The sequence below is a fragment of the Eubalaena glacialis genome, chromosome 1 (assembly GCF_028564815.1).
Source record: "Eubalaena glacialis isolate mEubGla1 chromosome 1, mEubGla1.1.hap2.+ XY, whole genome shotgun sequence".
NCBI classification, from domain to species: Eukaryota; Metazoa; Chordata; class Mammalia; order Artiodactyla; family Balaenidae; genus Eubalaena; species Eubalaena glacialis.
In genome coordinates this window covers 81,928,195-81,955,136 of record NC_083716.1, presented here as the reverse complement: position 1 = coordinate 81,955,136, position 26,942 = coordinate 81,928,195, and the positions used below count along the sequence as shown (strand labels likewise).

Genomic DNA, 26,942 nt, shown 5'->3' with positions numbered 1-26,942 from the left:
TGCAATCAAAATTTCAAGTGCCAGGACTTCCCTGGTGGCGCAGTGGTTAAGAATCCGCCTGCCAATGCAGGGGACACGGGTTCGAGCCCCGGTCCGGGAAGATCACACATGCTGCGGAGCAACTAAGCCCGTGCGCCACAACTACTGAGCCTGTGCTCCAGAGCCCGGGAGCCACAACTCCTGAAGCCCGGGCGCCTAGAGCCCGTGCTCTTCAACAAGAGAAGCCACCGCAATGAGAAGCCACCGCAATGAGAAGCCGGTGCACTGCAACGAAGAGCAGCCCCCGCTCACCGCAACTAGAGAAAGCCCAAGCACAGCAACAAAGACCCAACGCAGCCAAAAATTAAAAACCTTTAAAAAAAAAAATTGCAAGTGCCAGGATAAAATCCACTGCAACAACAACAAAAATAATAGCTTCCCTTATGATTACAGAGATTATCAATGTTCTAAATGCCTCATCTTTTTTCTTTTTTTTTTTTTTAGCATCATCCCTGTGGATGCAAGCAATTACAATGCAGAAAATACATATTTTCCCCTTGCTTCTACATTGGTTTCGGTTGAGGTAATAAAGATACAAATTTTGGTGGATGTTTGCATAAAGGTGCAGACATGTTTATTCCAAGGTTAAACAAAGCATGAATGATTCTGTGGAAGATGTTGACTGTGCTGCCCATATTCTGCACAATGCTTGCTGTTCAAATAGCTTCTGATGTTCTTTCTATTGATGTTGAAGTAATTGGCATGAAGTTCTCTTACTTCAGCATTTATACTATTTGAATTGAGTGATTAAAGGATTTTTGTGATTTTTTTATTGGCATTCAGTATTCTTCATTTCTCTTGCATTCAGAAACTCATTGACTCTCTTTAACAAACACAGCTGGAAGAGTTCTCAGTTTATTTAAAGCACTGAAATAATATTTTAATTCTCAAGAAAAGGCTCCCAATTCTTGTTTAACCTTTTAAATATTCCATTGAATGAAGCTAGTTTGCTTATTTCTTGTTCATAGATTTCAGTATCTTTTTAGCAATAGGTTATGGAAATTGAAAGAAGAGCAGAAAGTGTTAGTGAAATATTCTACTGTTTAATGGAACTTAGTAAAATCTTCATGTCAGACTGTTTTTAAAAGGGAAAATATGACTTATGGAGTAATAGGAATAGGAAAATAAATTTTGACTTGTGGATAATCATTATTGTACTTGCCATGACTGTATTTTGAAATGAGTTTCATCTCTTGAAGAATTTGATTCTTTTACATGGATGTTACTAACTGCTCTTATAGCATGAGGACAAGTGGAATTATCATGTGTAGTGTTAAAAAGGAAAGGAAAAAATTGACAAAAAGTTTTCTTTTATCAGTGGACAGCATGTTAAAAACTTGTTAATCAAGAGATCCATCATAATCCTGAAGAATGGAAAAGGCAAGTTCTGCCATGAATAATGGTATTATGTGTTTCAACAAATCAAATCTGAAGAGCAGTGCCTAGAGTTGTTAACTTTATGCCATTATATCTGCTCAGAACGCTAAAGTTGAATGTCTTTTCTCATTAATGAATGTCCAGTGGACAAAGGATGAAGTAAGTGAGATGTTACTACTGTAGGAGATATGTTATAATGAAAATGGAGCAATGTAACAGTCTCTGGAAGAAATTCTATAACTCAATTCTGCAAGGAACTGTTAAGGAGAGCCAGTATATCAGGAAAATAGTTAATGAAAGATATGTAATTTAGATACTTAAAATTTATTTCAGATGAACAATGAATAAAAGTATGTCTCATGGCTTGTATTTGCTAAATCTGGCAATTTTACCCAATGTTCCCAAAGTCACAGACCCTTTTCTTTTTTTTTTTTAATTGAAGGAAGTATACTTGATTTAGTGTTGTGTTTCAGGTGCACAGCAAAGTGATTCAGTCATATATGTGTGTGTGTGTGTGTGCGCATATATATATAGAACTTCAGTTATATATAATCTGTATACATACACATAAAAATACTCTTTCAGATTCTTTTCCATTATAGGTTATTACAAGAAACTGAATATTATTCCCCTATGCTATACAGTAGGTCCTTGTTTTACATATAGTAATCCCAAACTCCTAACTTATCCCTCCCCCCTTCCCCTTTAGTAACCATAAGTTTATTTCCATCGCAGAGCCTTTTCTAATTGAGGTGGCTCTAAGGCTTTCAGGAAATGTACTGTGCGCAGCTTTCCGGCACAGGACGGGGCTGTCACTATGGGCCTTCTGCGCATGTGCACTGCCTCCTCCTCCCCCCACCCCCGGATGCCGGGCGTGTTCCCGTTCCGCGGCCGCTGTCTCGCGAGGAGATGGTTGCGGAACCTCTGGCGGCTGCGGGCCAGGCAGCTGGCGAGCAGGACGCTGCTGTGGAGCACCAGGGGAACAAGAAGCTCCAGGCCAGAGGGGGGTGAAAGAGGAAGCGGCTTTGTCTCCAGATTCGGTGTAAATCTGGCCCCGTTTTTATGCACCTGGTGAGGACCTGCACGTCCCAGCGCTTAATTTTCTCATCTCCAAGGTGCCCTGTCGTTTGAGGCCTCGGTAAGACCGCGCGGAAACTGGCCTTTGGCTGTCAGTAGATGCGCACTTTTCTTCTCAGCGGAGACCCTTGTTCTTTTCCACTCAGGATCTCTCTGAATCCTCCCAACCACCTGTGGTCAGCGTCGCGTCCCCTTTCTAACAGGCTCCAAGACGGGATAGAAATTCAAAGTGGCGCAGGGAGCAGGGGCAGGAGCAAGGATAGATCCTATGCCTCGTTCTCTGCCCAGCATAAAATCTGAGCATGAGTCGGTCGCAGCAGTAAGCAGCTTGAGTACCCTAACCCCTGAAGGAAATAATGTTGAAGTGAATGCAGCGTTGCATTTGGGGGATTTCTTCTTGTTTCTAAAGAACCTGTGAACATAAATGGAGGCGTCCAGGCCCCTCTGACCCCCTCCAGCTTTGCCTGCGCCCTCAGTAGCACCAGTTTGCTTTTACAGGAGGTCCTGCTTAAGATCCAGGAGCTTTCGATCTTGGATGAATATTCCAACTGGTTTAGGTTCCACCTTTCTTGCAACAAAGCGGCTTTTGTGAGGTAGGAAGGGGGATTCCCGGGAGCGGGAATTGTCCCGGTAGGACAATCAGTCGGCCTGAGACCTCAGTGGAGATCCAGAGCCCAGGTGCAAAGACGCTTGTTGCAAAGACGCTTGTTGCTCAGCCGGAAGCAATTTGGGTCCTCCTGCCGGAACCACTGTCATATGCAGACTCTCACAGACTGGGTGATGGTGGAAACCTTGGGCCAACTTTCCAGAGAGATGTAAGCTGTGGTTGGGATAGGAGGACAAGACAAAAGGAACAGAAGATACTGCTGCTTGGGGAGTTGTGAAGGCATCGTGTGGAGGGAAGAGCTGACCAGCCACAGGGGAGGGAATTACCTTCTTCCCTTCACTCTTTACTCCACTCTTTGTGAGCTCTGAGCTGTTCCCACACTCAGCACAACTAGAGATATACTGATGCCCCCTCTATCCCGATCTTACAGAATCAGAGATGGTACTGCGAGACAGGTCGTTAAGACTTGGACTTAAGACAGGTCTATTTCTACTTTACTTAAAAGATGGAGTTGGGTTGGGGTGGGCAAGAAGTGGGTCAAAAATGGTAAGTGGTTACAGTTCTACATTTTGTTATGGCAGAATCAAGAGGAGACATGGAGTCTCTTGATGGTCTAGGCAGGTCTTTTCTGCTTTAACAACAGATAAGTCAAAACCAGTTTTGTTTTGTTTGTTTTTTAATTAAAAAATACTTTTGAGACCTGAAACCAATTTAAGAGTAAACCCTTTTTTTTCCTTCCAAAAAAGACCAGCCCTTTTTTCCTTCCAAAAATACCCCATCCTTTTTTTCAGAACCTTGTTGAGATTCTCTGGTTTGTAATGAACATTACAAATTTTTGTGCTGAATATTTTTGCTCAGCATCAGTTTTAATGAAAGCATTGTGTTCTATTCCTTGGCTTTTCCTAATTGGCTTAATTAGTTTAATGTGTTGTTTATATTTTTTCTGTGTTAGAGCATACATTAACAAATCAGCAGAAAACAAATGTTTTTACATTTGAAAACTAGCTTGTCCAAACATTACATAATCATCCCAGAGTCATGCATGGACACCGAGTGCTTCCCTCCCTCACTGTTATCCTTTCTGCTCCTTCTCAGAGTGTCTCCCATGCTGAGGTGTTTTGCCAGCTGCTATGTGGAGCTTTCTAGGCAGGTGATGTCACTTATGAGCTTTCCTTCTTTCTCAGGTGTGCCCCCTCAGTTCTCTACATTCTTCCAGGAGCAGCAGAAAATGATCACATCCCAGGTGAGTCGTTTAATTTATGCACAGTTTTGCTTAACACTGATTATTTGAGGTTTATAAAATATCTATACATTCATATGAAATAGTAGAAATAGATATGTTAACATCAGGAAAAATATAGAACAGAAGTCAGCAAATTGCAGTCCATGGGCCAAATGTAGCATGCTGCCTGTTTTTTTATGGCCCACAAACTAAGAATTTTTAGATGATTGAGAAACAAATCAAGAGTAATAGTCTGTGATGGGAAAATTGTATGAAATTCAAATCTCAGTGTCTGTAAAGTTTTATTGGGACACAGCCATGCTCATTCATTTATGGCCGTGGCTGCCATCAAATTACAAGGGCAGAGTTGAGTGGTTGTGACAGAGACTGTGTGGCTCACAGGCCTAAAATGTTTACTGTGTGGACATTTACTGAAAAGGTTTGCTGACTTCTGATATAGAACAGCAGATCAACAGTAGGACAAAGGTGCCATGTAGGTAAATGCAGATCCTGTGATCTTACTGAGTTGTGAAACTGGGCCATAAAAAAGTTTTTTGATAGACTTCATTAGCTGACATTGTGAACCTTTTTTTTCTTTAATTTTTGGCTGCGTTGGGTCATCGTTGCTGCACGCGGGCTTTTTCTAGTTGCAGCAAGTGGGGGCTACTCTTTGTTGCGGCACGCAGGCTCAGTAGTTGTGGCGCACGGGCTTAATTGCTCCGCAGCATGTGGGATCTTCCTGGACCAGGGCTCGAACCCGTGTTGGCAGGCAGATTCTTAACCACTACGCCACCAGGGATGTCCAGTGACATTGTGAACCTTCTAGTGACCGTCTTGCAGTTGCATAAAGAAGTGGTAGGAATAAAGTGAATGATTTTTGTCTAATCCAGGGGAAAAGTTGAGATGTCGAAAGAAAATATGTGATAAATAATTCAAATGAACTAGAGCAGCATTAGGACTCATGGTTGTTCAAAGAAGGGACAAGTCTGGGTAGACCAGGGTGACCTAGGTTGGTTAGTAGGATGAGGCAGGCTATGTGACAATACTGAGGACTGGGCAGAATATAAATCTTTGTAGAATATGGCAAGGGATTCCCCTATTTTAATTGTGGCAAAATACATATAACATGAAATTCACATTTTAACCATTTAAAAGTGTAGAATTTAGTGGCATTTTGTACATTCATGATGTTATGCAACCATAAACACCACTTCCAGAATATTTTCATCACACCAAAAGGAAAACCCATACCCTTAATAAGCAGTACTATAGCTTAATAAACAGTTACTCCCCATTCCCCCCAGCCCCTAGCAACTGCTAATCTGTTTTCTGTTTATGGATTTGCCTTTTCCAGACAGCTCATGTAAATGGAATCATGAAGCCTTTTGTGGGTGGCTTCTTTCACTGATCATGTTTTCAAGACCCATCCATGTTGTAGCTTGTATTACTACTTCATCCCTTTTATGACTGAATAAATATTCCATTGTATGTATATACTACCTTTTGTTTATCCATCATTTGATGGGCATTTGGGGGTGACTCCATGTTTGGTTATTGAGAATAGTGCTGCTGTGAGCATTCACGTACAAGTTTTTGTTTGAAGACCTATTTTCAGTTCTTTCCTGGGAGTGAAATTGATGGATCATGTGATAATTCTGTGTTTAACTTATTTTGAAACTGCTGAACTGTGTTCTGCAGCAAGTCCCTTGCAAGGCCTTATGAATTTTATGTTAGCTTTCCTGTTTCCGCACAAAAAGGCTGTTGAGATTTTATAATTTTTTAAATTAATTAATTAATTATTTGTTTTATTTTTTTGGCTGCGTTGGGTCTTCGTTGCTGCACGCGGGCTTTCTCTAGTTGCGGCAAGTGGGGGCTACTCTTTGTTGCGGTGCGTGGGCTTCTCATTGTGGTGGCTTCTCTTTGTTGCGGAGCACGGGCTCTAGGCATGCGGGCTTCAGTAGTTGTGGTGCACGGGCTCAGTAGTTGTGGTGCACAAGCTTAGTTGCTCCGCAGCATGTGGGATCTTCCCAGACCAGGGCTCAAACCCATGTCCCCTGCATTGACAGGCAGGTTCCTAACCACTGTGCAACCAGGAAGGTCCAAGATGAGATTTTGATAAGGATTGCATTGAATCTGTAGACGACTTTGGGGAATCTTGCCACTTTAAGAATATTAAGTATAAGAATCCATGAACATGAGATGGTTTTCCATTAAATTAGGTTTTTAATTTCTTTCAGCAATGTTTTGTAGTTTTCAGAGTACAGATCTTACGTATGCTTGCTTAAATTTATTCTTAAGAATTTTGTTCTTTTATCTATTTATTTTTTATTATTTTTAACATCTTTATTGGAGTATAATTGCTTTACAATGGTGTGTTAGTTTCTGCTTTATAACAAAGTGAATGAGTGATACATATACATATGTTCCCATATCTCTTCCCTCTTGGTCTCCCTCCCTCCCACCCTCCCTATCCCACCCCTCTAGGTGGTCACAAAGCACTGAGCTGATCTCCCTGTGCTATGCGGCTGCTTCCCACTAGCTATCTATTTTACGTTTGGTAGTGTATATATGTCCATGCCACTCTCTCACTTTGTCACAGCTTACCCTTCCCCCTCCCCATATCCTCAAGTCCATTCTCTAGTAGGTCTGTGTCTTTATTCCCGTCTTGCCCCTAGGTTCTTCATGACCATTTTTTTTTCCTTAGATTCCATATATATGTGTTAGCATATGGTATTTGTTTTTCTCTTTCTGACTTACTTCACTCTGTATGACAGACTCTAGGTCCATCCACCTCACTACAAATAACTCAGTTTCATTCCTTTTTATGGCTGAGTAATGTTCCATTATATATATGTGCCACATCTTCTTTATCCATTCATCTGTTCATGGACACTTAGGTTGCTTCCATGTCCTGGCTATTGTAAATCAATAGTGTAAAAATGACAGTAATCACCCAAGGCAATCTACAGAGTCAGTGCAATCCCTATCAAATTACCAATGGCATTTTTCACAGAACTAGAACAAAAAGTCTTAAAATTTGTATGGAAAGTATTAATCTGTTAATTAAAAACAGAACTACCATACGACCCAGCAATCCCACTACTGGGCATATACCCTGAGGAAACCATAATTCAAAAAGAGTCATGTACCACAATGTTCATTGCAGCTCTATTTACAATAGCCAGATTCTCAACCACTGCGCCACCAGGGAAGCCCCTCATCAGTATCTTATAGTTTTCAGAGTACAGTCTTTTGCCTCCTTAGGTAGGTTTATTCTTAGGTATTTTATTCTTCTTGAGGCAATGGTAAATGGGATCGTTTTTTAATTTCTCTTTCTGATCTCTCATTGTTAGTGTATAGAAATGCAACAGATTTCGTTGTATTAGTTTTGTATCCTGCAACTTTGCCAAATTTGTTGATGAGCTCTGGTAGTTTTCTGGTAGCATCTATTAGGATTTTCTATGTATAATATGTCATCTGCAAACAGTGACAGTTTTACTTCTTCTTTTCTAATTTAGATTCCTTTTATTTCTTTTTCTTCTCTGATTGCAATGGCTAGAACTTCCAAAACTATGTTGAATAAAAGTTGCAAGAGGGACATTCTTGTCTTGTTCCTGATCTTAGAGAAAATGTTTTCAGCCTTTCATCGTTGAGTATGATGTTAGCTGTAGGTTTGTCATATATGGCCTTTATTATGTTGAGGTATGTTCTCTCTATATTTATTTTCTGAGGAGTTTTATCATAAATGGATATTGAATTTTGTCAAAAGCTTTTTCTGCATCTATTGAGATAATCATATGGATTTTATTCTTTTAGTTATTAATGTGGTCTATCACACTGGTTGATTTGCAGATATTGAAAAATCCTTGCATCCCTGAGATAAATTCTACTTGATTATGGTGTGTGATCCTTTTAATATATTGTTGAATTCGGTTTGCCAGTATTTTATTGAGGATTTTTGCATCAATGTTCATCAGTGATATTATCCTGTAATTTCTTTTTTGTGGTGTCTTTGATTTCGGTATCAGGGTAATGCTGGCCTTGTAGAATGAGTTTGGAAGCATTCCTTCCTCTGCAATTTTTGGGAACAGGTTGAGAAGGATAGGTGTTAACTCTTTTCTAAATGTTTGGTAAAATTCACCTGTGAAGCCATCTGGTCCTGGACTGTTGTTTGTTGGGAGGTTTGTTTGTTTGTTTTGCTTTGTTTTTAATTGCAGATTCAATTCAATTGCTGGTAAGTGGTCTGTTCATACTTTCTATTTCATCCTGGTTCAGTCTTGGGAGATTTTCATTTATTGTAATTTGTCCGTTTCTTTCAGGTTGTTCATTTTATTGGCATATAGTTGTTCATAGTAGTCTCTTATGATCCTTTGTATTTCTGTGGTGTCGGTTGTAACTTCTCCTTTTTCATTTGTGATATTGATTTGGGCCCTTTCTTTTTTCCTTGATGAGTCTGGCTAAAAGTTTATCAATTTTGTTTATCTTTTTGAAGAACCAGCTCTGAGTTTCACTGAACTTTTTAATTATTTTTTATTCTCTATTTCATTTTTTATTGCTCTGATTTTTATGATTTCATTTCTTCTACCTTTGGGTTTTGTTCTTTTTCTAGTTCTTTTAGGTGTAAGGTTAGGGTGTTCATTTGAGTTTTTTCTTGTTTCCTGAGGTAAGCTTGCATCACTATAAACTTCCTTTTTAGGACTGCTTTTTCTACATCCTATATATTTTGGATCATTGTGTTTTAGTTTTCATTTGTCTACAGGTATTTATTAATTTCCCTTTGATTTCTTCAGTGATCCATTGGTTGTTTAGTACCATATTGTCTAGCCTCCACATGTTTGTGTTTTTTGCAGTGTTTTCTTGTAGTTGATTTCTAATTTCATGGCGTTGTGGTCAGAAAAGATGCTTGATATGATTTCAGTTTTCTTAAATTTACTGAGGCTTATTTTTTTTTGGTATCCTAGCATGTGATCTATCCTGGAGAATGTTCCAGGTGCACTTGAAACGAATGTGTGTTCTGCTGCTTTTGGATGGAATACTATATAAATATCAATTAAGTCCATTTGGTCTAATGTGTCATTTAAGGCCAGTGTTTCCTTGCTAATTTTCTGTCTGTATGGACTGTCCATTGATTCAAGTGAGGTGTTAAAGTCCCCCACTATTATTGTGTTACTGTCAATTTCTCCCTTTATATTTAATATTTGTTTTATGTATTTAGGTGCTCCTGTATTGGGTACATATATGTTAATGAGTGTTGTATCCTCTTTTTGTATTGATCCCTCGTTATGTAACCTTCTTTGTCTTTTGTTAAAGACTTTGTTCTAAAATGTATTTTGTGTGATAAGAGTATTGTTACCCCTGCTTTCTTGTTTGTTTGCATGAAATATGTTTTTTCATCTCCTCACTTTCAGTCTGTATGTGGCTTTAGCTCTGAAGTGAGTCTCTTCTAAGCAGCATATAGATTGGTCTTGTTTTTTAATCAGTCAGCCACACCATGTATTTTGATTGCAGCATTTAGTCCATTGATGTTTCAAGTAATTATTGATAGGTACATACTTACTGCCGTTTTATTACTTGCTTTATTCTTATTACTAATGCTTCACAGTCTTTATCTAGTAAATTGCTTATTTCTGTTTCAGTAGTTGCTTTTTCAGGGATTTTCTCTTGCTCTTTCAGTTGAGACAAATTCTTCTGTCTTTTCATTTTGCTTAACTTACTCTGTCTCTATGAAATAGGTGAAGCAGTTATCTACTGCAATCCTGAAGAGGTGTCCTTATGTGGGAGCATTCCCATACCGTCTGCGTGTGCCCAGTGGCTTTGGTGGTATAGCTGGATTTGACTTGAACATAAGTCATGTCTTTCCTCAGGTTGTGCTGGCAATTATCACCTTGGTAGTAGGTGTTGCTGGAGATGTAGGGACTAGCAGTGGATACAGGTTTAAGCTCAGGCTTCCCCTCTGCTCATTGGCTGTCTCTGCCCTGTTGGGGATGGGGGTAGGTTCTGTGTTGCTGGTCTAGAAGCCCTGAGGGCTGGGTCCAAGCTGGCTTCATTCCCTTTAAGTATGTGCTCTCCCACTCCCAGCACTGGCACCCTTACTCCAGAGGGAAGCAACTCTGGAGCAAGGTAGGGTACTTAGCTTGAGCCCCGCATGCAGGCCATGGCAGTCCTGCCAGGGCAGAGATCTGGACTGCGGATGCACTGCCTGTGTGAGTGCCACCAATGTCTGCCCCCACCTTTCTCCAATGCTGCTTTGGGTCTGAGCCTCCTTTTTCCGTCACAGCTGGGCTCTTCCCTTGGCCTCTGCTTCCCTTGACCTGGTGTGGAGTTGTGCTGTAGAACAAGTAGGGCCCGTGTGGGCTCAGTGTGGGTCTGGGCATAGGCTGTGGTGTTCTGACTGCAGATGGAGAACATGGCTGCTTCTGATGTGCTAACTGTGTGAGCACCAGTAATGGCTGTCCCTGCTCTGTTCAGATGCCATATTGGGTTTGAGCCATCTCTGTTACACACATCTGGGACCTCACCCAGTGAGGAGGTGCATTGTGAAACAAGTGGTGCTTGAGCGTTTGCTGGGCTCAGGTTTGCGTGCCTGCTGGGTCAGTCGCAGGAAATTGGTCAGCCATGAATGCGGTTTTCAATCTGCCTTGCTTCAGGAGCAAGCAAGCATGTGCACGCTCCTCACTGGCAAAGTCCAGGTTTCCCATAGCCCTCCTGTTACTCTTACTGGCACTCCAACCAGCCGAGGGGCTCATATTTCCTATGTTGGGTCCCTGAATATGTTGCTCGACCACTCGCTCCCCAGAGAGGATTTCCATGTGTCTAATCTCCCTTTTCTTCCATGTCTTCTCTCAGGGGCACAGGTTCCAGCCTGATCACTTCTCTTAACTTCCTACCTGATTCTGTGTGGATCTTTCTTACAGCCTTGGTTGTACAGGATTCTTTCTGCCAGTCTCCAGTTAGTTTTAAGTGAGAATTGTTCCACATCTAGGTGTATGTTTGATGTGTTTGTGGGGAGAGGTGAGTTCCACATCATACTGTGCTATGTTGATCTCCTTCCTCTGTCAAGTGAATAGTTTGCCCACTAAGTTAAATCTGGTCTCACTTATTTACAAAGACCTATAATACAGATGTATTTGGAGACATTCTCAAAGTAACTAGGAGATTTGGGTATAATATTAGGGTTTTACAAAGTTACAAAGCAAAGAATAATAAAAACAAATCACCAAGAAGTAGTTATTGAATCCAGAGAATCCTCAAGGGCTCAGGATAAGATGGATCATTTTTCACATGTAAGTTAGAATTATTTTTCATCCTTAAATTCTCCAGTTTTCTCAGAAATATCTTGTACTGATATTTAAAGTATAAGAAATCAATGAACCCTTCAACTGATTTTATCACAACTTTATTTATCACAAAAATAAATCTCTTTGTAACTAATGTTTATTTAACTCAGGTATTCATTCAGCAGCTACTTATAAAAATCTACTAAGTATCCTTTGCTCTGTACTGTAGGTTCTAACAAAAATGAAATATTGGCCCCTGCAAAAGAGTCGCTCTCAGTGGGGCACAAGTGGGAGATGGGCACACTGACAGAATACTTGAAAAGCCTTGTAACTGAGGTGCACACAAAATTCTGCTTCATGTTCTTTTTTAAGAAATTGCAGCTGTTTTATTGATCACCTTATCACACTTTCCTGTAGTAAAAAATATGAATAAGTTGACATTTAAGTGTTGTTTGAAAAAGTTTCCTGTCATGATAAAACTCTCAGTCTTATTATTTCAACTAATCAAAGTGAATATATTTCAAATATTTATGAATAAATATTAAATACAAAAGTAAAATTTTACTGGAAAAGCATCTTACGGAGATGGAGTTGGATAGATTTTTTTACAAAGTAGTTTATCAGTGGATGAGAATTACTAGAATGAGAAATAGCATTAATTCTATTCCAAGTTCAATTCCATGGATGTAAGCATTGAGAAAATTTGTTTGCATAAATAAGTAGATATGAATGAATGGAGTTTTATTATAGTAATGCCTCTAAATTTTTTGAATCCTTACAAATCATATGCCACTAAAAATCTAACAAAGAAAAATATACTTTTAATGATCTATCAGCTGGTAACTCTGGTTAGGTTCTCTCTCAACTTAACTGAAAGCAAGTATAGTCATCCCTTGGTATCTACAGGGGATTGGTTCCAGGATCCCCTCTGAGGATACCAAAATTGACTGATGGCCCAAGTGCCTTAGTTGGCCCTCTGTATCTGTGGGTTCAGCATCCTTACATATGGAGGGTGACTGTAACTGAAAACCACTTGACTTGTAAAATGATAAGTTCTAACTCACCAGTCAGTTCCTTTCTTTGATGTGCTTGAGGGTTTTGCATCATGGGGGTATTTCACCTTAGTAAGGTTTTCCATATTCTTTATGAGTATGTTTTTTGGTAAAGAACATGTATCCTGACATTTTAATTCTAATATGAAGTACTCTGCCCTTTATATTGAGAATTTAACCTGTTTTCATTTTGTTATGGTTACTTATTTGAATTTATAGCAGCATTTATAGCAGCTTGACTTCAATAACCTGCAAAAAACTGCTCCTTTATATCTCTGTCCCCACCCCTTTCGGTTGTTGATGTCACAAAATTACATCTTTCTTTTTCTTTCTTTCTTTCTTTTTTCTTTCTTTCCCCTTCCTCCCTTCCTCCCTCCCTCCCTCCCTCCCTCCCTTCCTTTTCTTTCCTTCAGTATAATTGCTTTACAATGGTGTTAGTTTCTGCTTTATAACAAAGTGAATCAGCTATACATATACATATATCCCCATATCTCTTCCCTCTTGTGTCTCCCTCCCTCCCACCACAAAATTACATCTTTATGTAATGTGTGCTCCAAAACAAAAACGAATAATTCTTTTAAATGTCTTAGTCTCCAAATTATGTAGGAAAAAAAAAAGATTTGGAATTACAAACCAAACTTACATTAATACTAACTTTTATTCTAAATTTTAAAAAACGTATAACTCTCTTAAATCACATAGAAAAGATCAAGTACAGTTAAAAATGATTGCTATAGTAATACTAGTTCTATAATTGCCTATGTATTTGCCTTTATTGGATCTTTATTTGTACGGCTTCAAGTTACTGTCTAGCGTCTTTTCATTTTACCTTGCAGGACTCCCTTGAGCATTTCTTGCAGGGCACATCTAGTGGTCATGAACTCACTCAGCTTTTGTTTATCTGGAAATATCTTGGTTTCTTCCTGACTTTTTGAAGGACAGTTTTGCTGGATATAGTATTCTTAGTTGACAGGTGTTTTCATTTAGCCCTTGAATATACGGACCCGCTGTCTTTTGACCGCCAAAGTTTCTGATGAGAAGTCTGAAGATAATCTTAATTGAGGATCCGTTTTATGTGATGAGTCTCTTCTCTCTTGCTGCTTTCAAGATTCACTCTGTCTTTTGAAAGTATGATTATAAAGTGTCTTGATATGGGTCTCTGATTTCATTTTACTTGGAGTTTGTTGAGCTTCTTGGATGTTTATATTAACGTATCTCATTAAATTTGGGAACTTTTCATTCAAATATTAGTTTGTCAAATATTTTTTGTATATTTCTGTGAATTTCTTCAGAGATTCTCTGTGCCCCTTTCTCTCTCTCCTTCTTCTTCTGAGACTCCCGTGATGCGTATTTTGCTCCAGTTGATGGTGTTTCACAGGTCCTATATGCTCTGTTCACTTTTCTTCAATCTTTGTTCTTTCTGTTCCTCAGCGTTGATAATTTCCACTGTCCTATCTTCAAGTTCACTGATTCTTTTTTCTACCAGCTCAAATCTGCCTTTGAATATCTGTATGAATTTTTCATCTCAGTTATTGTACTTTTCAGCTGCATAATTTCTTTCTGGTTTCTTTTTAGGTTTTCTGTATCACTCACATTTCCATTTTGCTCACACATCATGTTCTTGACTTTCTCCACATCTTGTTCAAGTTCTTTGAGCATTGGTAAGACAGTGGTTTTAAAGTCTTTGTCTAATATATCTGCCGTTAAGTCTTTTGCAGGGACAGATTCTATTGATTTATATTTTTCTTTTTCATGGACCATACTTTCCTGCTTTTTTGTATACTTTCCTCTGTGTGTGTGTGTGTGTGTGTGTGTGTATAAATATGGAATTTCTGGCTCATATGGCAATTTTATGTTTAACTTTTTTTTTTTTTTATGTTTAACTTTTTGAGGAACAGCCAAACTGTTTTCCACAGCATCTTGAACCATTTTTCATTTCCACCAGAAATGTATGATGGTTCCAGATTCTCTAATTCTGGCCAAAATGTGTTTTCTGCTTTTTGATTATAGTCATCCTAGTGTGGGTAAAGTGGTACCTCATTGTGGTTTTGATTTGCATTTCCTAAATGACTAATGATATTGAGCATTTTTCATGATTTGGACATTAAAAAAAAATCTTCGGAGAAATATCCATTCAAGTCCTTTACATGTATTTTATTTGGGCTGTTTTTCCTTTTTGTTGAGTTGTAAGAGTTCTATGTATATTCTGCATAATCAGATATTAGATACATGATTTGAAAATATTTTCATCCATTCTGGAGATTGTCTTTTTTCTTTCTTGATAAGATACTTTCATTTTAATTTTGATGAAGTCCAATTTATCTGTTTTTACTTTTATTGTTTATGCATTCGTGTCATATCTCAAAATACATTACCAAATTTTATATTTTATTCTAAGAGTTTTATGGCTTTACCTCTTATATTTAGACCCATGTTGATTTAATTTTTGAACATGGTGTTGACATAGTTGTCTAACATCATTCTTTCCTTGAGATATACTGTTGACCCAGGTCCAGACTGTTCTTTCCCCACTGAATGGTCTTGGCCCCCTTGTTGAAAATCAGTGGTCCAGAGGTATGTGTTTATTTCTGGATTCTCTATACTGTTCTGGTGGTCTTCGTGTTGTGTTTTTTTTTTTTAAATTATTTATTTGGTTGCATGGGGTCTTAGTTGCAGCAGGCGGGCTCCTTAGTTGTGGCTTGTGGGCTCCTTAGTTGTGGCTCCAGGGCTCATTAGTTGTGGCATGTGGGCTCCTTAGTTGTGGCATGTGAACTCTTAGTTGCGGCATGCACATGGGATCTACTTCCCTGACCAGGGATCAAACCTGGGCCCCCTGCATTGGGAGCATGGAGTCTTATCCACTGCGCCACCAGGGAAGTCCCCGGTCTTCATGTTTATACTTACACCAGTACCTATAGCTTTGTACTCAGTTTTGAAATCAGGAAAGTGTGACTCTTCCCAATTTGTTCTTTTTGTTTAAGATTGTTTGCGCTATTTAGGACTGCTTGCAATTCCATAATTTTTAGTATCAGCTTTTCCATTTGTGCAGAAAAGGCTGTTGGAATTTTAATAGGGATTGCATTGAATCTTCAGATCACTCTTGGTAGTACTGTCTTTTTTTTTTTTAATATTTGTTTATTTGGCTGGATCTTTAGTTGCAGCATGCATGTGGGATCTAGTTCCCTGACCAGGGATCAAACCCGGCCCCCCGGCATTGGGAGTGCGGAGACTTAGCCACTGGACCACCAGGGAAGTCCCAGTACTGCCATTTTAACAATACAAAGTCTTCCAATCTATGGGCATGGAATATCCTTCCATTTATTTAGGTCTTCTTCAAGTTCTTTTCACAGTTTTTTGTAGTTTTGCATATCCCTGGTTAAATTTATTACTAGGTATTTTACTCTACTGGATAATACTGTAAATAGAATTTTTTTTAAATTTATTTTTTGGGTTGTTCATTGCTGGTATAGAAAAAAACCTGATTGTTGTGTGTTGATTTTGCACTGTTATATAAATAAGTTCCTTTTCACCTTTTTTAAAAAATAGATTCCACATATGAGTGACATCATATGATATTTGTCTTTGTCTTACTTCGCTTAGTATGATAATCTCTAGGTCCATCCATGTTGCTACAAATGGCATTATTTCCTTCTTTTCTATGGTTGAGTAATATTGCATTGTATATATGTACCACATCTTATTTATCTATTCCTCTGTCAATAGACATTTAGGTTGCTCCCATGTCTTGGCTATTGTAAACAGTGCTGCAATGAACATAGGCGTGCACATATCTATTTGGATTATGGTTTTGTCTAGGTATATGCCCAGGAGTGGGATTGCTGGATCATATGGTAGTTCTATTTTTAGTTTTTTAAGGAATCTCCATACTCTTCTCCATAGTGGTTGTACCAATTTACATTCCCACCAACAGTATAGATGGGTTTCCTTTTCTTCACACCCTCTCCAGCATTTATTGTTTTTTAGATTTTTTGGTGATAGCCATTCTGACTGGTGTGAGGTGATACCTCATTGTAGTTCTGATTTGCATTTCTCTGATAATTAGTGATGTTGAGCATCTTTTCGGCAATCTTTATTTCTTCTTTGGAGAAATGTCTATTTAGATCTTCTGCCCATTTTTTTCTTTTTTTTTTACATACATAGAGCTGCATGAGCTGTTTGAATATTTTGGAGATTAATCCCTTGTCGGTCACGTCATTTGCAAATATTTTCTCCCATTCTTTGGGTTGTTTTTTCGTTTTGTTGATGGTTTCTTTTCTGTGCAGAAGCTTTTAAGTTTCATTAGGTCCCATTTGTTTATTTTTGTTTTTATTTCCGTTATTCTAGGAGATGGATCAAACAAGATATTGCTGCAATTTATGTCAAAGAGTGTTCTTCCTATGTTTTCCTCTAAGAGTTTTACAGTATCTGGTCTTACATTTAGGTCTTTCATCCATTTTGAGTTTATTTTTGTGTGTGGTGTTAAAGAATGTTCTAATTTCATTCTTTTGCATGTAGCTGTCCAGTTTTCCCAGCACACCATTTTTTGAAGAGACTGTCTTTTCTCCATTGTATAGTCTTGCTCCTTTGTCGTACATTAATTTTTTTGTGTGTCACTTAGATGTGATTTACAATTTCACTTCTAAAGGTCCTTTTCAGAAGACGGCTTTTCAATGAATTTTAACACAAAGTGTAGAAATTTGTTAGTTTACTAACTCTACTTTTGTCATACATTGGCAAACTCTTTACTATCTAGAGACTAGATGTTATAAAATTGGGACCCATTTGTCCAGTATATACATAATATATACAGTAAAGTTAAATGAAATGCATATAACATGCAGAGCAATGGGTAAGGTGAAATGTTCTAGTGCACACTGGCAAAACATCTTTTGCCATCTTCCCTCCCACCTCCCTCAACCCAATGAACAAGCACAGACTACACTGTTCAGAGGGGAGGTTTAACAATTCCATTTCCAAAGACAGTATTTCCCATCACTTTTTAAAAGATATTTACAAGAGGCATTATTCTACTGCTTCTACTTTTAAATACATAAAGCACTTCTAAATATCTAGAAAGACTAGCTATTTCACGTAAGAACTTACTTGTGCACTATGTACACAGCACTGTTAAATAAAATTGCACACATATAACAATGGTTATAATCTGAGGTATCTTCTAAATATGACCATTTTGGCCTGAACTATTCCCTCCCTCACTTCCTTCTCTCCACCACCAATCCAGTGGACAAGTACAGGCATGTGTAATCTTAGAGGTGGTTGAGCAAATTCATATCCAAAAGTCATTTACAGAAGACAAGCTTTCCTATGAATTTCAACACAAATTGTACAAAATGTGCTAATTGTACTACTTTGTCATACACTAGCAACCTCTTTAACATCTAGAGACTAGATGTTGCAAAATTAGGACTCATTTGTCGATTATATACACTATATACACAGCAAAACAAAATACACGTAACATACAAAAAATAGTTTTGTCTGGAAATGTCCAGGTACAAACACATTAGCACATTACCTTTTGCAATTCTTTCCCTCCCATCTCCTCCAAACCACTGAACAAGTTAGACAATAGTATACTGCTCACAGAGGTGGTTTAATATTTAACATTCCCAAAGATAGTACTTCCTATGAATTTTAGCAAAAATATATTTACAGAGCGACATTTTACTACCTCTACATTTACCATATGTCGGGCACTTCTAAACATATAGCTGGACTGGATGTTTCAAATAAGGACTTAATTTGTCCACTATATACAGAGCAGTCTTGAATAAACTGCACACATGTGACAGTTATAATCTGAAAGTGTCTTCAACATATGTGCATTCTACCCTAATACCAACCCCCTTCCCTTCTCTCCCATCTCCACCAACCCAGAGAGCTATAATGCCCAAGTTTTCAGAAGACAGTCTTTCCTAGAAATTTTAACACAAAATGTACAAAATGTATTATTTACTAACTCTATTTTTGTCATATTCTGGCAACCTTTATAACATCTAGAAAGACTAGATGTTGTAAATTAGGACTCATTTGTCCATTATATACACTTTATACACAGCAAAGTGAAACAAAATGCATGAACATAAAAAAGATGGTAGTTAATCTTGCCTCACTATAAACACACTGGCACAGAGGTCTTTGCACTTTTTTCTCCTCCACCCGACCTTGAACCAGAGCACAAACGCAATGCATACTGTTCAAAGAGGTGGTTTGGCCAAGCTTGCCCCCCCTCCAAATAAATAACAATATTTCGTATGAATTTTAACAAAAAGATATTTACAAAATGTCTTTTTATTACTTCTACTTTTAACATATATCAGGCACTTCAGAACATCTAGAATGACTAGATATTTCAAAAAAGTACTTATTGTCAACTGTATATACAGTAGTGAGGAATAAAATGCACACACAAGAAATGGTTATAGTATGGAAATGTCTTATAAGTATGACCATTCTGGCATAGAACTTTCTTTTCTTCTTCCTCAAGGTTTTCCATTCCATGTCCTTTAACCCACTGAACAAATGTGGACCTCTGTGGCTCCTTTCTGTTGTTTTCTTTGTCTCTATTTCATTTATTTCTGCTCTGATCTTTATGATTTCTTTCCTTCTACTAACTTTGGGTTTTGTTTGTTCTTCTTTCTCTAGTTGCTTTAGGTGTAAGGTTAGGTTGTTTGAGATTTTTCTTGTTTCCTGAGGTAGTACTGTATTGCTATAAACTTCCCTCTTAGAACTGCTTTTGCTCAGTCCCAAAGGTTTTGGGTCATCATGTTTTCGTTGTCATTTGTCTCTAGGTATTCTTTGAATTCCTCTTCACTTTCTCCAGTGACCCATTGGTTGTTTAGTAACATATTGTTTAGCCTCCAAGTGTTTGTGTTTTCTACAGTTTTTTGCCTGTAAGTGATTTCTAATCTCATAGCGTTCTGGTCAGAAAAGATGCTTGCTCTGATTTCAGTTTTCTTAAATTTAATGAGGCTTGATTTGTGGCCCCAGATGTGATGTATCCTGGAGAATGTTCCTTTTACACTTGAGAAGAAAGTGTATTCTGCTGCACTGGGAGGGAATGTTCTGTAAATATCAATTAAGTCCATCTGGTCTAATATGTCATTTAAGGCTGTGTTTCCATATTGATTTTCTGTCTGGATAATCCGTCCATTGATGACAGTGGGGTATTAAAGTCCCCCACTATTATTGTGTTACTGTCCATTTGTTTTTTTATGGCTGTTCACATTCGCCTTATATATTGAGGTGCTCCTTTGTTGGGTGCATATATATTTGCTATTGTTATATCTTCTTCTTGGATTGATCCCTAGATCATTATGTAGTGTCCTTCTTTTTCTCTTGTAACAGTCTTTATTTTAAAGTCTATTTTGTCTGATATGCTTATTGCTACTCCAGCTTTCTTGTGATTTCCATTTGCATGGAATATCTTTTTGCATCCCCTCACTTTCAGTTTGTATGTGTCCCTAGATCTGAAGTGGGTCTCTTGTAGACAGCATATATACGGGTCTTGTTTTTGCATCCATTCAGCCAGTCTATATCTTTTGGTTGGAGCATTTAATCCATTGGCATTTAAGGTAGTTATTGATTTCTTTGTTCCTATTGCCATTTTCTGAATATTTTTGGATTTGTTTTTGTAGGTCTTTTTTCTTATCTTTCTGTTTTGTTCTCTTGAGGTTTGATGACTATTTTTAGTGTTATGTTTGGGTTGCTTTTTCTTTTTGTGTGTGTATCTATTGTAGTTTTTTGGTTTGCAGTTCCCATGTGGTTTTGATATAGTAGTCTATATAAGATTGTTTCATGTTGCTGGTCTCTGAATTTCAAATGCAATCCCCTTTTCCTGCATTTGTACTCTCCTCTTCTAATGGTTGCTGGTTTTGATATCATATTTGTGTGTGGATGATTTCCTACTTTTACTGTATGCTTCCCTTTACTGGTGAGGTTTCCCATTTGTGATTTTCTTATTTCTAGTTGTGGCCTCCTTTTTTTTTTCCCCCTGCCTAGAGAAGCTCCTTTAGCATTTGTTGTAAAACTGGTTTGGTGATGCTAAATTCTCGTAGCTTTTGCTTGTCTGTAAAGCTTTTGATATCTCCATCAAGTCTGAATGACAGCCTTGGTGGGTCGAGTATTCTTGGCTTTAAGTTTCTCTTTTTCATCACTTCAAATATATTGTGTCACTCCCTTCTGGCCTGCAGAGTTTCTGCTAAGAAATCAGCTGATAACCTTGTGGGGATTCCCTTTTATGTTATTTGATGCTTTTCCCTTTTTGCTTTTAAGGTTTTTTCTTTAATTTTTGTTAGTTTGATTAATATGTGTCTCGGCATGTTCCTCCTTGTGTTTATCCCGGATGGGACTCTCTGCACTTCCTGGACTTGGGTGACTGTTTCCTTTCCCATATTAGGGAAGTTTTCAGCTATTATCTCTTCAGATATTTTCTCAGACCATTTCTCTTTCTCTTCTTCTTCTCGGACCCCATAATGCAATTGTTGGTGCATTTAATATTGCCCCAGAGGTCTCTGAGACTGTCCTCATTTCTTTTCATTCTTTTTTGCTTTATTCTGCTCTGTGGAAGTGATTTCCACCACTCTGTTTTCCAGCTCAGTTATTCATTCTTCCACCTCAGTTATTCTGCTATTGATTCCTTCTAGTATAGTTTTCATTTCAGTTATTGTGTTGTTCATCTTTATTTGTTTGTTCTTTAAGTATTCTAGTTCTTTGTTAAACATTTCTTGTATCTTCTCAGTCTGTGCCTCCTTCTTTTTCCGAGATTTTGGATCATCTTTACTATCATTACTCTGAATTCTTTTTCAGGTAGATTGTCTATCTCCTTTTCATTTAGTTCTTCTTTGGGTTTTTAGGTTGTTCCTTTGTCTGAAATATATTTCTCTGTCCTCTCATTTTGTCTAAATTTCTGTGCTTGTGGTCTCCTTTCTGCAGGCTTCAGGATAGTCGTTCCTCTTGCTTCTGGTGTCTGACCCCTGGTGGGTGAGGTTGGTCTAGGGGCTTGTGCAGGCTTCCTCATTGGAGGGACTGGTGCCTGCTCTCTGGTGGGTGGAGCTGGGTCTGGTTCTTCTGGTGGGCAGGGCCATGTCAAAGGGTTGGTTTTGAGATGGTTGTGAGCTCAGTACAACTTTAGACAGCCTGTCTGCTGATGGGTGGGGCTGTGCTCCTATCTTGCTGGTTGTTTGACCTGAGGCTTTCTAGCACTGGAGCCTTCAGGCTGTTGGGTGGGGTCAGGTCTTGGTGCCGAAATGGGGACCTCCAGGAGTGCTCACACTGATCACTATTCCCTGGGGCCTCCACTGCCAGTGTCCTTGCCTGCAAAGTGAGCTACAGTCAATCCCCGCCTCCCCAGGAGACCCTCCAAGACCCCTAGATAGGTCTGCCAGGTTCCTTTGGAGGTACTGCTTTGTGCTGTGTCCCAGTGCACATGAGGCCTAGTGTGCACGCCCTCCAAGAGTGGAGTCTGTTTCCCCCAGCCCTGTGGAGCTCCTGCACTCAAGCCCTGCTGGCCTTCAAGGCTAAATGCTCTAGGGGTTTTTCCTCCCAGTGTCAAATCCTCAGACTGTCTTGGAGGGCTATTTTTTTTAATTTAATTATTTTATGTATTTATTTTTGGCTCCACTGGGTCTTCTTTGCTGCACACGGGCTTTCTCTAGTTGTGGCGAGCGAGGGCTACTCTCCATTGCAGTGCGCGGGCTTCTCTCCATTGCAGTGCGCGGGCTTCTCATTGCAGTGGCTTTTCTTGTTGCGGAGCACGGGCTCTAGGCACACGGGCTTCAGTAGTTGTTGCAGGCAGGCTCAATAGTTGTGGCTCACGGGCTCTAGAGCGCAGGTTCAGTAGTTGTGGCGCATGGGCTTAGTTGCTCCACAGCATGTGGGATCTTCCCGGACCAGGGCTCGAACCCATGTCCCCTGCATTAGCAGGTGGTTTCTTAACCACTACGCCATCAGGGAAGCCCTGCAGGACTATTTTTATGTGGGAAGTTCCGTGTAGCCTGCATGGGTTTAACATTTTTTGGTCCAAGGGCTGTTGTCAGTATGGGTGTCTGCCATCTTTTTCTTCAGCTTATGCTTATCACCTTGGTAAGAGGTGTGACTGATGTTTTAGTGACCAGATCCTGCACTGGGTATTGAGTGGGGCCTCCTCTTTGCTCTGTGGTTGTCACTGCCCTGTCAGGGGCGGGGTCTGCTCCCTAGTTGTTGTTGAAGAGGCCCCCAGTCTGTTTCTTAGCTATGTTTCTGATCTGCGGTGCAAGGTAGGCTGTATTGGACCACTCCCACTGGGAGAGAAGCCACTGAGTACACCTCCTCTGCATGTGTTCACTTCTGAGTGTGCTCTGCTGCGTCACCTTTCACCCGTTGTCGGAGCTCACAAATTCCACTCTCGTTGGCACTGCTTTCAGCCCCACTTTAACTGTGGGTATGCCAGCAATTGGCCCTCGTGTCTCTCAGGCATTGTTTTCACCAGGCCACCAGCATAGATCCACTGAGGTCAGTTCCCAGGACTGCAGTAATCATGCATCTGGAACCACTGTGGGCGCTGTGGAGGCAACGCAGACTCTGGCCTGGCCAATCTCCCATGTGTACTTGCCCACAAAGTCCACAGCTGCTAAAGCTAGACCCATCTCTGCTGCAGGAACACTTGTTGTCCCTTCAGATGTTCCTGAGGTGCTGAGTTTACAAAGCCAGTCATGGGGGTGTAATTCCGTGGTTCACGCAGTGGGAGGAGAGATTTCAGCTCTTCTTTCTTAGTTCCATGGCTCCTGGGGCTCCGCTGTGGTTTCAGCCTCACCTCTGCACGTGGGCTACCCACAGGCATCTGCTCCCGGGGCTGCCCTGGAGCACACAAAGCCCTCCCAGGTGGGAGGGGGCTGAGGCAGCAACCAGGGGCGCATGAGCCTGCCCAGGCAGGAGGGGGTAGAAGTGGCCACTGACTGTGGCATGCGTGCCTGCCCAGGTGGGAGGGGCCGGAGGCGGCCACCGGGGGCACACAAGCCTGCTCTGGCAGGAGCCCCTCCTAGTGCCCACGGAAGCAGCAGCCAGCACGTGGGGAAAGAGGCAACAGTAGTGGCCCCACTCTCTGTGTGTCACTCAACAATGATGCTTTGCGCCTATGGCAGCCTGGGCTTTTTCCCTGAGCATTCCTAGTTACAGAGCTCCTCACTCCCACCCCTTCATGTTGTCTCCTTGCAGCCAACAGCAGTCCTCTTTTCGGATCTGTTCTCCAAGCACCCTGTTCCAGCACCCAGCCCCTGTTGTACTGGTGGACACACACCTCAGCCTGGGGTGCACAGGGCTGTGGCACGGACCACCTTTATAGGTCTCACTCTGTCCTGCCTGCCATAGACAGATTGCTGCTCTCTCCTCCAAGCCCCTGAAGCTCCCCTTTTGTCCCAGCTGATCTCCCCACTGGTGAGGGGGCTCTCGGGTGCGGCAACCTCTCCTCTCCTTTAGCTCCACAGCAGGGGTGCAGTCCATCCTGTTTCTGGGCTTTTTTTTTTCCTTTGGTCCTACGTGGTTACACGGGGTTCTTTCTTGTCCTTTTAGGTGTCTGAGGACCTCTGCTAGTGTTCAGCAGGTGCTCTGTGAGAATTGTACCATTGGCAGATGTATTCTTGATGTATTTTTGCGGGGAGGTGAACTCCACGTCCTCCTACTCCATCATCTTGACTCCTACCTCTCTTTTATTTTTTAGAGCATATTTAATACAGTTGACTTAAAGCCTTTGTTTAGGAAGTTCAATGTCTGGTCTTCTCAGGGACATTTCTGTCAATTTATATTTTTCCTTTGATTGGGCCATACTTTTTTGTTTCTTTGTGATTTTGTTGTTGTTGAAACTGGACATTTGTATATCATAATGTAATTTTAGAAATTACTTTCTTGCTCTTCTCCAAATTTTGCTGTTCTTGATTGTTGAAGACTACAGTTATCCAAATGACTTTTCCAAACTGCTTTTGTTTTTGCAAAGTCTGTATTTCTTACCTGTGGTCACTGAATTCTCTGTTCCTTTAGCTTGTGTTCAGTTAGTGTTTTGAACATCCATCATCTCATATAGGTACAACACTAAAGAAATAGAAAAAAAATTTTTTTTCCTTGTGATGAGAATGCTTAGGATTTACTACTCTCTTAACTTTCATTTATAACATACAGCAGTGTTACTTATCTTTATCATGTTGTACATTACATCCCTAGTACTTATCTTATAACTGAAAGTTTGTATGTTTTGTCTACCTTCATCTAATTCCCCTTCCCCCTCCTCCCCACCTCTAGTAGCCACAAATCTGATCTCTTTTTCTATGAGTTGGTCTGTTTGTTTTTGAAGTATAATTGACTTACAGCACTATTTTAGTTCCTTGTATTCAGCATAGTGATTCTACATTTCTATACGTTTCAAAATGATCACCAGTAATATGTCATTTGTTACTATATGAAGATATTATATAATTATGTTCCCCACACTCTACATTTTATACCTGTGACTCTTTTATTTTGTTAACTGAAGGTTTGCACCTCTTAGTCTCCCTCGCCTATTTCTCTCCTTCCCCTCTGGCAACCACCTATTTGTTCTCTTTATCTATGACTCTGTTTCTGTTTGGTTATATTTGTTCATTTGTTTTGTTTTTTGGATTCCAGATATAAGTGAAATCATGCAGTATTTGTCTTTCTCTGTCTGACTTATTTCACTTAGCACAGTACCCTCTAGGTACACCCATGTTGTCACAAATCACAAGATTTCATTCTTTTTATGGCTGAGTAATATTCCATTGTGTACATGTGTATGTGTTTGTGTGTATGTATATACACACATACATACCACATTTTCATTATACATTCATCTGTTGATGAACACTTAGGTAGCTTCCATATCTTGGCTGTTGTAAATGATGCTGCAGTGAACATGTGGGGGGGTGAGCGAACATCTTTTCAAATTAGCATTTTTATTTTCTTCAGATAAATAGCCAGTAATAGCCAGAAATGGAGTTGCTGGGTTGTATGGTAGTTCTGTGTTTAGTTTTTTGAGGACTCTCCATACTGTTTTCCATAGTGGCTTTACCAGTTTACATTCCCACCAACAGCATGTAAGGGTTCCCTTTTCTTCACGTCCTCACCAACACTTGTTATTTGTTTTCTTTTTGGTAATGGCCATTCTGACAGATGTGAGGTGATATCTCATTGTGGTTTTGATTTGCATTTCCCTGATGATCAGTGATGTTGAGCATCTTTTTATGTGTCTATTGGCCATCTGTATATCTTCTTTAGATAAATGTCTGTTCAGTTCCTTGCCTGGGTTTAATTGGATTGTTTTTCCGATGTCAAATTGTATGAGTTCTTTGTATATTTTGGATGTTAACCCCTTGTTGGAGATATCATTTGCAAATGTCTTCTCCCATTCATTAGGCAGCCTTTTCCTTTTGTTGATAGTTTCCTTCATTGTACAAAGCTTTTTAGTCTGACGTAGTCCCACTGGGTAATTTTTGCTTTTGTTTCCCTTGCCTGAGCAGAATATCCAAACCATTGCTAAGATTGATGTCAGAGAGCCTATTTTTTTTTAAATTTTATTTTATTTATTTTTTTATACAGCAGGTTCTTAATAGTTATCCATTTTATACATATTAGTGTGTACATGTCAATCCCAATCTCCCAATTCATCACACCACCACTACCCCCCGCCACTTTCCCCCCTTGGTGTCCATACGTTTGTTCAGAGAGCCTATTTTTTGTTTGTTTGTTTGTTTTTGCCACACAGCACAGCTTACAGGATGTTAGTTCCCTGACCAGGGATTGAACTCATGCCCCCTGCAATGGAAATGAAGAGTCCTAACCACTGTACTGCCAGGGAAGTCCCCTGTGTATTTTTTTTTTTAATTAATTAATTAATTAATTTTTGGCTGGTTGGGTCTTAATTGCTGTGTGCGGGCTTTCTCTAGTTGCGTTGAGCAGGGGCTACTCTTTGTTGCAGTGCATGGGCTTCTCGTTGCGGTGGCTTCTCTTGTTGTGGAGCATGGGCTCTAGGCGCACAGGCTTCAGTAGTTGTGGCTCGCAGGCTCTAGAGCACAGTCTCAGTAGTTGTGGCACGCGGGCCTAGTTGCTCCGAGGCATGTGGGATCTTCCCAGACCAGGGTTTGAACCGGGAAGTCCCCCCTGTGTATGTTTTCTTATAGAAGTTTTATGGTTTCAGGTCTTACATTTAAGTCTTTAATTCATTTTGAGTTTATTTTTTATGGTGTAAGTAGTCCAGTTTTCCCAGCAAGAAGCTGTCTTTTCCCCAT

The 26,942-nt window shown here is 39.8% G+C and overlaps 1 protein-coding gene across 1 annotated transcript in view; it reads left to right on the top strand.

Moving 5' to 3' along the window:
* Positions 1-2,330: 2,330 nt before the first annotated feature.
* Positions 2,331-26,942, top strand: part of LOC133085099 (zinc finger protein 37A-like) — a 41,594-nt gene continuing 16,982 nt past the window's right edge. The window contains exons 1-2 of the mRNA XM_061181993.1: positions 2,331-2,554; positions 4,285-4,343. Of these exons, the coding sequence (XP_061037976.1) occupies positions 4,329-4,343 (15 nt within the window). The 5' untranslated portion in view covers positions 2,331-2,554; positions 4,285-4,328. The remainder of the gene's footprint in view (positions 2,555-4,284; positions 4,344-26,942) is intronic.